This window comes from Emiliania huxleyi (genome assembly GCF_000372725.1).
Source record: "Emiliania huxleyi CCMP1516 unplaced genomic scaffold EMIHUscaffold_55, whole genome shotgun sequence".
Classification (NCBI taxonomy): Eukaryota; Haptophyta; order Isochrysidales; family Noelaerhabdaceae; genus Emiliania; species Emiliania huxleyi.
In genome coordinates this window covers 164919-177047 of record NW_005197877.1, presented here as the reverse complement: position 1 = coordinate 177047, position 12129 = coordinate 164919, and the positions used below count along the sequence as shown (strand labels likewise).

The following is a 12129-nucleotide window of genomic DNA, read 5'->3' as shown; positions in this document are numbered from 1 at the left end:
TCAAGGCCGGCCGAGCCTCTTTATGCTTTTGATATGCTTTTAAGTATGCACACTCAACAGATCGACAACGGCTCGCCGATCTATTTTTTGAAGGCGGACGTAAATGCGCCGACCATCCCCTGCATCTTTCGCGCGCCGTCGACGTACTTTTCCAGCGCCGCCGGGTCGCCCACGTAGAAGTCGGGCATGAGCGGCACGAGTCGCGAGACGCGGTATTTGTCGAGATCCGCCTCGCTCATGCCGGCCCTCTGCGTGAGCACCTCGTCGTCGATGAAGGTGTTGCCGCTGCACTCGCCGCTCCGCTGCGTGAGGATCCAGTGCGCCGCGTCCGCCATGATGTCGACGCTGCGCGAGGCGGAGACGCCCAGCTCGCCAGCGAGCATCTTGATGGCCGCCGTGGCGATGGCGGTCCTTGGCCACAAGCAGTTGAACGCGACCTGGCCCTTGAATTCCTCAGCCATGCCCAGGGCGCACATGCTCATGTTGTACTTTGCCATCGTGTATGCCACGCCACCCATCTTAAACCACCGTGGGTCGAGGTCGAGCGGCGGTGAGAGGTTGAGCACGTGCGGGTTGCTGCTCTTGAGCAGGTGAGGGAGGCAGAGCTTGGACGTCCAGAAGGTTCCGCGCCCGTTGATCTGGTGCATCAAATGATACTTTTTCGCGCGGATTTCCAGCGTCCCGCTGTTGTCGATGGCCGATGCGTTGTTGATGAGGATGTCGATCCCGCCAAACTCGCCGACCGTCGCGGCGACCATCCGCTCGATGGCAGCGTCGTCCATGATGTCGCACTGTATTGCGAGCGCCTTTGGTGCGCCAGCCTCTTCGCACTCCTTTGCGGCCGTGTGGATGGTGCCGGGCAGCGTGGCGTGCGGCGCCGCCGTCTTGGCGGCGATGACGATGTTGGCGCCGTCCGCCGCGGCGCGCTTTGCGATGGCGAGACCAATGCCGCGGCTGCCGCCGGTCACGACGAGCGTGCGGCCGGCGAGGGTCGCCATATGTCTGTCTGTGACCCCTAAGGACAGAAGGCAACCTCTGGGAAGGTGACCGGGCGGTGTGATGGCACCGCGGTTTCTTTTCTCGACGAGCTTCGAGCGAGAATTGCTCTAGCCTCACATGTCACTTCTTGTCGTCTGTTGTTTGAGTTGTGCCCTTGTTTGTGCCCTTGGCACCGTGGAGTGCTGGGGGGGGCGACAGGGAGGATGTGGCCCTGAGTTATGTGTACGCCGACTCAGGGTGTGTGGCAGCCAGCTGGCTGTGTGTCTTGTGAGCTTGTTTGTGTCTGTGTGTCGCTCGTGCGTGTCGTCATCATCTGTCCAGCGTCCACCCATACCGCGTTGGTGTCCAGTCCGAGCCTGGCTGTTCTTCACCTTACTACCTACCTACCTAATTGGTGTGTGTACTCACACTCACGCGAGAATTGGCGGCTCTGGAGTACAGCCGAAATTTCAACTTTGGGACACTACCCCCCCCCCCCCCCTCCTCCCCGGGCGCCAAATCCGCGCCCGCTTGCGCCCGGGCACCCGCGCGCCCGTTTTCCGCCGTGGCCCCGCGCGCGGAGTCGAGCGGTTACTGGACCGTCACGTGTTCAACGACGTTGAACAGTGATTGACCACGGCGCTGTTCACAGCGCGCGCGGACGGTGGTTCTGCGAGTCCCGCTCAGCAGGACTTTTGTAAAGCATGCTTGTGGCAAGTTATAGACGCTAGTATCGACCTCAGAGACCCAAACTCGAATTAATAATTAAGGCTCAAAGTATGGTCAAACAACCGTTGAACAAACAGGTCAAACAACGATATCCGACTAGTGCGACCGCTAGACGGCGGTCTCCGCCGGCCCCAAGGCTGCCCAGCCCCAGTAGCAGTACCACACCGGCCACGTGCACCGTAGCGCTGGAGTTGGTCAGTGAGGCACTAGACGGGCTACGGAACCATGCGCGCGCCGGCCGGATAGGCTGCGCGCAGGGGCCGCGCCGCCTCGATTTTGCATCTCCGCTCCGCGGCCGACTGAGGGGCCAGCTCGCCCGGCGACAAGCCCAGCCATCGCCCAGCGCCCCGTATCGACGGGGGGCACGCAAAAAAACCGCACCTACGACTAGGGTGAGCCCGTGAGGGCGTCGGTGTGGGCCGCGGGCGGGCTGCCAGGAGGGCGCGGGTGGGAGCATGGGAGATGCACCACCGCTCGACGAAGACGCGCCCGACGAAGCCCTGCTTGCGGAGGATGGTCGATCCTCACCTACTAGCGTCGGGCGTGTGCGAAAAAGAGCGCAAATCGGAGCTCAACTCGCGCGCGGCTGGGAAAGGGCTGTGGCACCCCTCCGAAGGCGCCTCGCGAGGAGCTGCTGCTGCCTCCAAACGCGCTCGGGCAGCACGTCGGCGCGCCTGCGGGGTTGGGGAGGTGAAACTAGGCTTGCTGACACGCGCATCCCGCACCACCCCCACGCAGGCGAAAGGACCAAGGTGTGGACCGTCCGGGCGAAGCCAGTAATCCGGGCGAAGCCAGTAGCCCGCTGCTGTTACGTCTTCGGTCCCCGCGGGAAGCCCCGCGCATAGGACAACAACGTCTGTCCCACACACGCACAGACGCGCACATACATCATGCTCGGCACCCCCCACAGTATAGTCGTGGTGTGAGCACACAAGTACTAGCTGCAGAGTGCACACCTGACTTGAGGGTGAGGGTCGTAAGAATCAAAGCCTCTTGGTGCCAACTCGCAGCCCCATCCCAATCGTCCGGCCCGCTAGCGGGTGCCTCATTCGTGATCTCGTCCGGCAGATGAGGCCCGCTTTGCAGGCGGCGCGTCTCGGGCGACGAGGAGCGGGAACGCCGCGGCGGCCCACCCTCGCCGCGCGCGGAAAGGGCGTCGCGTGAATCGTGCTGTAAACGTGTGATGCACGCCCTGCGAGCGGGGCGGGGTGCGCGCTGTGCCTGTGTTCAAAAGGATCCAATTTGAAGAGGAAGAGCAGCAGCGTGGTGCAGCCTCGCGGCGAGCGTAGTATTTCACTACCCAAGGCTCTCGCACACGCACGATTCACACGACAGACAAGGCGCAGACGACGGCTTCCTTAGAAGCCATCGTCCTCGCCAGCACAACTATGCTGTGATCTGCATCTGGAGGGTCCGCCCGCAGGCGCATTTTGTATACCGAGGCGGTGCCCGGTGCCGAGCGCAGGCAGTGCCCACAGGTCGGACCTTAAGACAGCATTGAAGGGGAGAGCGGGGCCGGGGGCGGCGGCGGCGGCGGCGGCGGCGGCGCGCGGCGCACGCGTGCGCGCGACTGAGGCTAGAGGACGATGAGCGCTGGTAGCGTGGCTTCACCTCAGAGTCACACCGCCTAGTCTCACTGTTTTCCCGCAGTCGCCAAGCTTCAAGCAAGTGTCGCTCTCGCACTGTACAGGTGTGAGGTGACTGAGTCTCGCGCACTCTCAGTAGAGCAGACAGAGAGCTCTCCCCACGCAGCAGGTCCAGTGAGCTGTGAGGGCGATTTTCCGTGTACTCAGCCTCCACACCCTGCGGTTGACGTACTGTAAACCATTTACGCGCCACGCCCCTCGTCCCGTGGCCTCCCACGCCCACCCCGCCCACCCCGCCCACCCCGCCCACCCCGCCCACCCCGCCCATCGCGCCCACCGCGCCCCCCTCTCCCCCCTCGCCTACCGACCGCCTCCGTGGCGCCCACGGGCTGAGCCTGGGGCACGGTGCGCGAGGGCGGCTGGTGGACAAACGTCGTCTGCGCCGCCACCAGCCGCCCAGTTGCGACGATGGGCAGCGCCGGCTGGCGGCAGGCCGGGCAGTTGGTGTCGCGCTCCAGCACGCGAGGCACACATGTCTCACAGTACAGAGCGTGGCCGCACGCGAAGCGGACCGAGCGCGGCGCGTCCCAGCAGAGGTCACACAGGCGCTCCTCGGCTGCCGCCGTCTCCCCCACCTCCACCGCCGCTTCGACTAGCGCCTCCAGCCGCGGCAGCGCCTCTGCGAGCGGCATCCGCTTCTTCTTCCGCTCGTATGCCAGCCCGACCACGAGCCGCGCCAGCTCCTCGGCCTGCGCCGCCGACCAGCCCGCGTCGGCAGCCGCGATGCGCTCCGCCGTGTCGGGCTCCTCCAATTCATCCTCGCACGCGTTGAGCAAACCCAGAGCGCCGCGGCCGGTCAGGGCGACGAGCAGCGTGATGCCGAGCGCATAGCCGTCGGTCAGCACGCTGGCCTGGCCATCCTGCGTGATGATCGGGTCCATGTAGCCTGGCTTGCCAAAGATACGCTGCGTCGACAGGTGCGAGACCTGTCCATTGCTGCCGGCCGTCGCCTCTGCCGCGCGCGCGAGGCCCACGTCGGCGAGGTAGCCGTTGCCGCGCTCGTCGAGCAGGATGTTGCCCGCCGAAACATCGCGGTGCAGGATCATCGGAGAGCAGCTGTGCAAGTAATGCAGCGCGCTCGCGGCGTCGCGCAGCACGCGGAGCCGTGCGGCGGAGGAGAGCGGCGGAGGCGGCGTCTCGAAGCCGAGCATGCGGAGCCGCTGCAATGCGGCTGGAGCGCGGTAGAGGCGGTCCTCGAGGCTGCCGCCGCGGCAGAGGGGGTAGACGAGGCACGCTCTCGCCGGTGCCAAGCAAGCGCCGAGGAGAGGGAGCAGGGACGGGTGGCACGCCGCGCTGAGCGTGCGCACCTCGCTCTGCAGCTCGGCGAGGCCTTGGGCGCCGACACCAACCAGCGCCGTCTTGACGGCGAACCCGCAAGCGACGCGAGGAAGCGACGGCAGCGCGTCGGCGCGGTAGACGCGCCCAAAACCTCCCTCGCCCACCTTGCGCGCCTCGGCAAAACCGTCAGTCGCCGCGATGAGCTCGTCGAGAGGGACGGCGGCGGGCGGCGCGGCGGCGGCGGCGAGGGCGGCGACACTCGCCGAAGCTTTCGCTTCCGCCGCTGCCGCCGCTGCCGCCGCTGCCGCCGCCTCTTGAGCCTCCGCCGCCGCCACGGCCGCCACTGCCGCCTCTATGGCCGCCACCTCCGCCGCTGCCTCCGCCGCCGCCACCTCCGCCGCCTCCGCCTCCGCCCTCACCCTCGCCTCCTCCCTCTCCCTTGCCGCCTCCTCCCTCGCCTTCGCCTCTGCCTCCTCCCTTGCCCGCGCCTCTGCCTCCTCCCTTGCCCGCGCCTCTGCCTCCTCCCTTGCCCGCGCCTCTGCCTCCTCCCTTGCCCGCGACGCCGCCTCCGCCTCCTCCGCCGCCCGCGCCGCCGCAGCCTCTGCTACCACCCGATCCGCTTCCTCCGCCGCCCGCGCCTCGTCCGCCGCCCGCGCCTCGTCCTCCTCCGCTGCCCGCTCAGCCGCCGCCGCCTGCCTCGCCGCCGCCTTCTCCTCCTTCTGCCGCTGCCGCTTCAGCGCCCTGGCCTCGCGGGTCTTTCGCTCCGCCAGCTCGTCGCGCAGCCGCCGCGCCGCCCGCAGCGCCTCCGAGCCGTCGGCGGCCTGGGTGTTCGCGTTGATCGCCGCCCTGAGCGCCTCGAGATCGGCGTCGCCTCGCTCGCACGCCTCAACCGCCTCACGCAGCGCCGCCTCGGCAGCATTGCGCGCCTCCGCCGCCTCCGCAGCCGCTGCCACCTCGCGCGTGGCCGCCGCGGCCTGTTCGGCTGATTCTGCGACCGCCGCCTCCCCCTCCGCCTCTGCTGCGGTCGACGAGTGCTCCTCGAACGCGCGCACGCACTCGGCGTGGCCCTCCCCCTGGGCAAACTGAAGCGCCGCCCTGCCGGCAACAGTAGGCGCCACGTCTGCGCCCGCCCGCAGCAAGCGCCGCACGACGGCGGGGCGGTTGAGGAGGGCGGCGTACATCAGCGCGGTGAAGCCTTTGATGTCCTGCAGGTTGATCTCAGCGCCGTGCCGTATCAGCAGCTCAACCACACCCTCGTGGCCGTTGTCGGCGGCGGCCATCAGCGCGGTGACGCCGTCGCTCCTCTGCAGGTTGATCTCAGCGCCGTGCCGCAGCAGCAAATCGACCACCCGCTCGTGGCCGCTGCGGGCGGCGAACATCAGCGCGGTGCCGCCGTCGCTGTTCTGCTGGTCGATCTTCGCGCCGTGCTGCAGCAACAGCTCGACCAGCCGCTCGTGGCCGCACACGGCGGCGCCCATCAGCAGCGTGATACCGCACACGTCGCCTCTCTCGTACGTCGCGTCGACCCGCCCGCTACTGTCGAGCCACGCCAGCACCGCCTCCTCATCGCCTCGATGAGCCGCTGCCACGACCGCATCGGGGGCTGCCACGACACCGCTCGACGCCCGCCCCGCCGCAGCCGGCGACAGATTACCGGGCCGCACCCGCACGCTCTCGCCGCCGCCCTCGAGCGCCACCGCGTACCGCCCGCCCTCGAAGCTCCGCGCCACACCCAACCGCCCGTTGAGCTCGGGGCGGGCCGAGAGCCCATCGAGCACGACTCGCTGGCCGAGCAGCGGCGCGTCCTCAGCTGCCGCTGCCGCGCCCGAGCAAGCGCCGGCCCCTGCTCGGCCCTCCGCCGCCGCCGCCTCAGCCAAGACCTTGACGCACTCGTCATGGCCATTCTCCTTGGCCAGCTGAAGCGCCGTCTTGCCGTCAAAGGTAGGCGCCGCGTCTGCGCCCGCCCGCAGCAAGCGCCGCACGACGGCGGGGCGGTTGAAGAAGGCGGCGATCATCAGCGCGGTCCAGCCGACGCTGGTCTGCAGGTTGATCTTCGCCCCGCGCCGGAGCAGCAGCTCGACTATCCGCTCCTGGCCGTACATGGCGGCGCCCATCAGCAGCGTGATGCCGCTCATGCCGCCTCTCTCGTACGTGGCGTCGGCCCGCCCGCCGCCCTCGAGCCACGCCAGCACCGCCTCCTCCTCGCCACCCTCCGCTGCTGCGATGAGCGCATCGGGGGCTGCCGCGGCACTGCTCGACGCCCGCTCCGCCGCCACCGCTGGAGATAGCGTCGTCGCGACTCTCGATCCAGCCGAGGAAGCGTCGCCGGAGGAAGCGCCGCCTGCGCCTTCGCCGCCGGCTGCCGTCGCCGTGGGCCGTCCCGCCAACACCTCCTGGACGTGCTTCTTGAAGGCCTCGACGCACTCGGCGTGGCCCTTCGCCTTGGCCATCTGCAGCGCCGTCTTGCCGATAACCGTGCGCGCCGCCGTGTCTGCGCCAGCCCGCAGTAAGCGCCGCACGACGGCGGGGTGGTTGAAGAGAGCGGCGTACATCAGCGCGGTTAGGCCTTCGCTGTCCTGCAGATTGAAGTTCGCCCCGCGCCGTATCAGCAGCTCGACCACCCGCTCGTGGCCGCTGCGGGCGGCGATCATCAGCACGGAGGAGCCGTCGATGTTCAGCAAGCTGATCTCCGCGCCGTGCCGAATCAGCAAGTGGGCCACCCGCTCGTGGCCGTAGTAGGCGGCGAACATCAGCGCGGTGCCGCCGTCGCTGCTCTGCAGGTTGACCTTCGCGCCGTGCCGCAGCAACAACTCGACCAACCGCTCCTGGCCGTGCATGGCGGCGTCCATCAGCAGCGTGAGGCCGCTCACCTCGTCTCTCTCGTACGTCGCGTCGACCCGCCCGCCGCCGTCAAGCCACGCCAGCACCGCCTCCTCCTCGCCATGCTCCGCCGCCAGCACGACCGCGTCGGGGGCTGCAGCAAACACCATCGGCAGTGGGTTCCGGCTCTTTACGGGCAGGGGCACGCCGTGCAGACGCGCCAGCAGTCTCTCTCTCTCTCTCTCTCTCCGAACAAGGAGGCAACGCGTGACACCTGAGAAGATGTGGAGATGCAGGGGCGATAGAGTTGCAGAGGGGGCTATGGGCGTGTGTTTGTTCGCCAAAAACGGCGAAAAAAAGCTGTAGCAGACTTCTTACTCCTCCGAAATTACACGCATGCGGTAGGACACGGGACGTAGACGGCACACACAAGAACAATAGTGACACTCGAGAGAAGTGATAGAAGTGCAGGGGCGGCAGCCGCGAACCCCCGGTGCCGGGAGCGGCGGCGTGGGGCGGAAGGCGCTGGCATCGCACACCAAATAGCGGGCCGCGCGGAGACGGGCGCCGGGCGCAAGGGGGTGGTAGCCGAAAACCCCCAAACGCCCGGCTCCTCCGGACTCCCTCGCGCGTCGCGTGCGGGCGCCAGCGCCCGGCGCCCTGCCCGTCGCCCCCACACTGGGGGCGGGCGCGGCTGGCGGCGCGGCAAGGTGGACACGGCTAGACGATCGGCTCGTAGCCCTCCTTCTCGACCTCCTCGTCGGTGTACACCTCCTGGCCCGCCTTGCGCATCTCGGCCACGCGCTTCTTGAGCTTCTTGAGCTCCGACTTGGGGATCTTCTTGAGCGCCTGCTTCTCCTCGATCTTGTTGCCAAACGCGTCGAACTTGTCCTCCTTTGTGAGCGACGCGTTCTTGGCCGCCTCCTTCTCCGCCTTTTTGCGCGCCTTCTCGGCGGCGTCCATCCACTCGGAGCCCGAGACGGTGCAGCGGCCGTCCACCACCGACCAAACCTCGGGGCAGAGGGCGGAGTAGAACTCGCGCTGGTGGGAGATGATGATGCAGCCGCCGGCGTAGTTCTTGACCGCCGTGGCGAGCGCGCCGAGCGAGTCGCGGTCCAGGAAGTTGGTCGGCTCGTCGAGGATGATGATGTGCGGCTCCATCCACATGGCCGCCGCGAGCACAACCTTGACCTGAAGGCGGTGGCGGGGAGGGCGGGGGTGGGGATGGTGGGGAAGGGGATGGTGGGGAAGGGGAAGGCGGAGGCGGGGGAGGCGGGGATGGGGGCGGTGGAGATGGCGGCGGCGGCGAAGGCGGAGGCGGGGAGGGTGGGGGCGGGGATGGGGGTGGCGGTGACCTTCTGGCCGCCCGAGAGCGCGCCGATCTTGGAGTAGGTGCCGAACTGCATCTCGAGGTTGAAGTTGTCGAGGTGCTTCTGGATGTTGAGCGCGGTCAGCTTCTTGGTGGCGATGCCCGACTGCTCAAAGGCGATGCGCTCGTCGACGCCCATCATCAGCTTGGTCAGCGCGCCCGCGCAGTCGTACACCGGCTTCTTCTTGTCGGCGTTGTCGGTCCACTTGAAGCGCAGCAGCATGTCCTTGTTCATCCACTGCGTCTCGTCGCCCTCCTTGTGGCCGAACCAGCACACCTCGTACTCGTGCCCCTTCTTGCCCTTGCGGCGCGAGCGCAGCATGCCGACCTGGCCCGGCTTCTTGTCGACGAGCAGCTCCTCCTCCTCGGTGAGGTCGAGGTGGTTGGAGGCGAGGCCCTCGCGGTCCATGCCGCCGGCGAAGCGCCACTCGATGTAGTTGACCGGCGTCTGCTCCAGGTGGTTCTCGATGTGGTGGAAGGCGTGCTGCGCGACGTACGCCAGCCGCATGTTGGGGTGGCGCACGATGGACGGCTCGCCCTCGCCCTCGTTGGGCTCGATCTCGCCGACCATCAGCTTGATGAGGGTGGACTTGCCGGCGCCGTTGACGCCGATGACCGCGACGCGCGACGCCATCGACACCTGCACGTTGATCTGGTTGAGCGTGTTGACCTCGCGCGTGGGGTACTTGAAGTAGACGTCCTTCATCTTGATGAGCGCCTTGGTGGGGAGAGGTGGGGTGAGGTGGGGAGATGTGGGGCCGTCGAGACGGACGGCCGCGGCGGCGAAGGAGCGGCGGGCGGGGGCGAGGGAGGAGAGAGGCGGGGGAGGAGAGAGGCGGCGCCTTCGTGCGCGAGGTGACGCCCTCGAGCATGCCCGGGTCGGGGAAGGAGAAGGCGATGTTCTCCGACGCGAGCTCGTAGTAGGCCTTGGCCTCGGGCATGATCTTGACAAACTCGGAGAGGTTGCCCTTGTACACCTTGAGCTTCCGGTTCTTCTCGTAGTGGCACATGTCCTGCGCCACCGCGTCGAGGAACGCAGAGTCGTGCGACACAATCATCGACGAGATCTCCTTGCCCGAGAGGTCCTGCACGTACTTGGTGAGCCAGGCGACGCCGTGGACGTCGACGTGGTTGGTCGGCTCGTCGAGCAGCAGCAGCTCGGGCTCCTTGAGCATCGCGCGCGAGAGCGCCAGCCGCATGCGCCAGCCGCCCGACAGCGCGCCGACCGGGCCCCACATCAGGTCCTCCTTGAAGCCGACGGCGGTCATCTGGGCGGCGATCTCGTCCTTGGTGCGCTCGGGCAGGTCCATGTGGATGAAGTCGACGCACGACACCTCCGCGTGCGCCGCGGAGACGTCGCACTCGACGTAGACGGAGCGGATCTCCTTGGGGAAGCCCTCGACCATGCCCGCGGCGATGGAGCGCATCAGCGTCGACTTGCCGGCGCCGTTGGGCCCGATGAGGCCGTAGCACTTGCCGCGCTTGAGCTTGAGCTTGGTGTTGTGCAGCAGCACGCGGTTACCGTACGCGAGCGAGAAGGAGCAGTCGCAGAGCACCGCGAGGTCGTCGTGGTCGACCTCCTCCTCCTCCTCGACGCCGGCGCCAAACTTCTTGGCGCCCTCCTCGAGGAAGCGCTCGCCGTTGATGATGGCCTCGGCCTCCGAGACGATGGCCTTGAGGTACGGGACGACCATGTCGTTGACGCGCGTCCGCGCCGACGCGAAGAGCGGCGCGGTCACCTGCGCCACCCATTGCGAGACCTCGTCCGAGTTGTAGGCGTTGCCAGTCAGGATCTCAGAGAGCACCGCCTCAACCTCGACGGGCGAGCAGTCGACCTTGACGGCCTCAAACTCGCCGAGCGTCACCTTGACGGTGATGAGCGCCTCCTCCGTCTTGGAGCGCACCTCGGGCACCGAGATCTCGTCGATGTTCTTGGTGAGGGTGGCGACCAGGTCGGGCGCGAAGAATGCGGCGTCCGCCGGGTTGTTGACGAGCTTGTACATAGTGTCGACGACGACGGCCGACTTGCGCTGCATGTTGACGTTGCCGCGCACCTTCAGCCCGCGCATCAGGATCGGCATGATGAGCGCGAGCGTCGGCTCGTCGACCGCCGCGACGTAGGTGGTGCCGACGAGCTTGTCGAGGCACGACTCGCCCTCCGTGTCGGGGTTCAGGTTGGCAGAGATGATGGAGTCGATCAGCGGGTAGACGTCGGCGTTGTCGATGACGGAGCAGCAGGCCTTGAGCGCCTTGACAGCCTCCTCCTTGATGGACGGCTTCGGGTCCTGCGACACCTCCATCAGCTTGATGACGATGGTCGGCAGCAGCGTCGAGACCGCCTTGGCCGACGTCTCGGCAAGGCGCGCAAACATCTTGACGGCGCCCAGCTTGGTCTGCCAGCGGTGCTCCTCGAACTGCTTGAAGAGCATCGGCAGCATGGCGTCGACCGCGAGCGGGTTGAGCGCATCCATCATCGCCTCGCCCGCCTGCTCCGCCTTGATCTGCACTTTGCGGTCCTGCGCACGAGGCAGGCGGCAGCCGCGACGGTAAGCGGGCGCGGAGGCGGAGGAGCGGGCGGCGGCGCGGCGCTCGGGGCGGCGGCGAGGCGGCTCCGCGGCTGGCTCGGCGGGCGGGGCGGCGAGGCTCGCGCCTTGTCCGCGACGAGCGCCATCACAATGTCAAAGACGGTCATGAGGTACGGCTCCGGCCAGTAGACGCCCTGCGCCTTTGCCCACTTGGCGAGGTCGGCGGTCGCCTCCATGCAGGCTTCCTTCTTGGCCTTGTCATCGGCCGACTGCGGTGGCGAGGCGGACGGCGTGAGCGGTCGGACGGCCGACGCGGGGCGTTCTGGCCTCTCTGCGCGCGGCCGGCGCGCAGGGCCGCGGTGACGGACTCTCCCAGGTGTGCGCGCGCCTTCTTGATGGTTGTGATCACGGACTTGACCGAGGTCTTGTCCGTCTCCGCGAGCAGTGTGGCGGCACTCTCGCTCCAAGCGAGATCCTCAGGAAGCTTTGACATTGCTGCGCCTGCGAAAAGCGGCGCGCCGCGAGTCAAGTCCCGGTCGGGCCGGCGTGCGTCGAGGCGCGTGCGTTGCGCTGTGGCGTTTGGCCCGTGGGTCGCCGCGGGCGTGGCGGGGGCGCGCGCGCTGGCCGAGGTGGGGTTCTGGGCACGCGAACTGGCGCCGCGGTGCGTGGATGGCCGCACGTTGGTTGTCGACGTCTTCGCTTGGAAGGTTGTCGACCAAAATCCTTGTGAAAAACAAGGCCAAAAAGCCACGTGGCTTTGATTCCTCCGGGAAAGGAATCTCGC

At 67.8% G+C, this 12129-nt stretch overlaps 4 protein-coding genes across 4 annotated transcripts; all 4 read right to left on the bottom strand.

Annotated features, from left to right (window-relative positions):
* Window positions 1–19: 19 nt before the first annotated feature.
* On the bottom strand, window positions 20–1030 carry EMIHUDRAFT_437167 (short-chain dehydrogenase/reductase). Its single transcript, XM_005765485.1, has one exon. It carries the CDS (start codon window positions 996–998, stop codon window positions 81–83), a length of 918 nt encoding a protein of 305 aa, XP_005765542.1. The 5' UTR covers window positions 999–1030; the 3' UTR covers window positions 20–80.
* A 2563-nt stretch (window positions 1031–3593) lies between these two features.
* Window positions 3594–4030, bottom strand: EMIHUDRAFT_357059 (hypothetical protein; the record flags this gene model as incomplete). The annotated part of the gene is made up of 1 exon (XM_005765484.1): window positions 3594–4030. A coding segment is annotated over exon 1 (392 nt), but the record flags the coding sequence as incomplete, so codon positions are not given.
* Window positions 4031–4105: 75 nt separating this feature from the next.
* EMIHUDRAFT_66851 (hypothetical protein) lies at window positions 4106–4843 on the bottom strand (the record flags this gene model as incomplete). Its single annotated transcript, XM_005765483.1, has 1 exon — window positions 4106–4843. A coding segment is annotated over one exon (738 nt), but the record flags the coding sequence as incomplete, so codon positions are not given.
* Window positions 4844–7808: 2965 nt separating this feature from the next.
* EMIHUDRAFT_437166 (hypothetical protein) lies at window positions 7809–12035 on the bottom strand. Its single transcript, XM_005765482.1, has 6 exons — window positions 12025–12035; window positions 11734–11846; window positions 11471–11614; window positions 9663–11336; window positions 8807–9538; window positions 7809–8642 (listed from the first exon to the last, which is right to left on the bottom strand). Exons 2-6 carry the CDS (start codon window positions 11836–11838, stop codon window positions 8172–8174), a joined length of 3126 nt encoding a protein of 1041 aa, XP_005765539.1. The 5' UTR covers window positions 11839–11846; window positions 12025–12035; the 3' UTR covers window positions 7809–8171.
* Window positions 12036–12129: the final 94 nt, after the last annotated feature.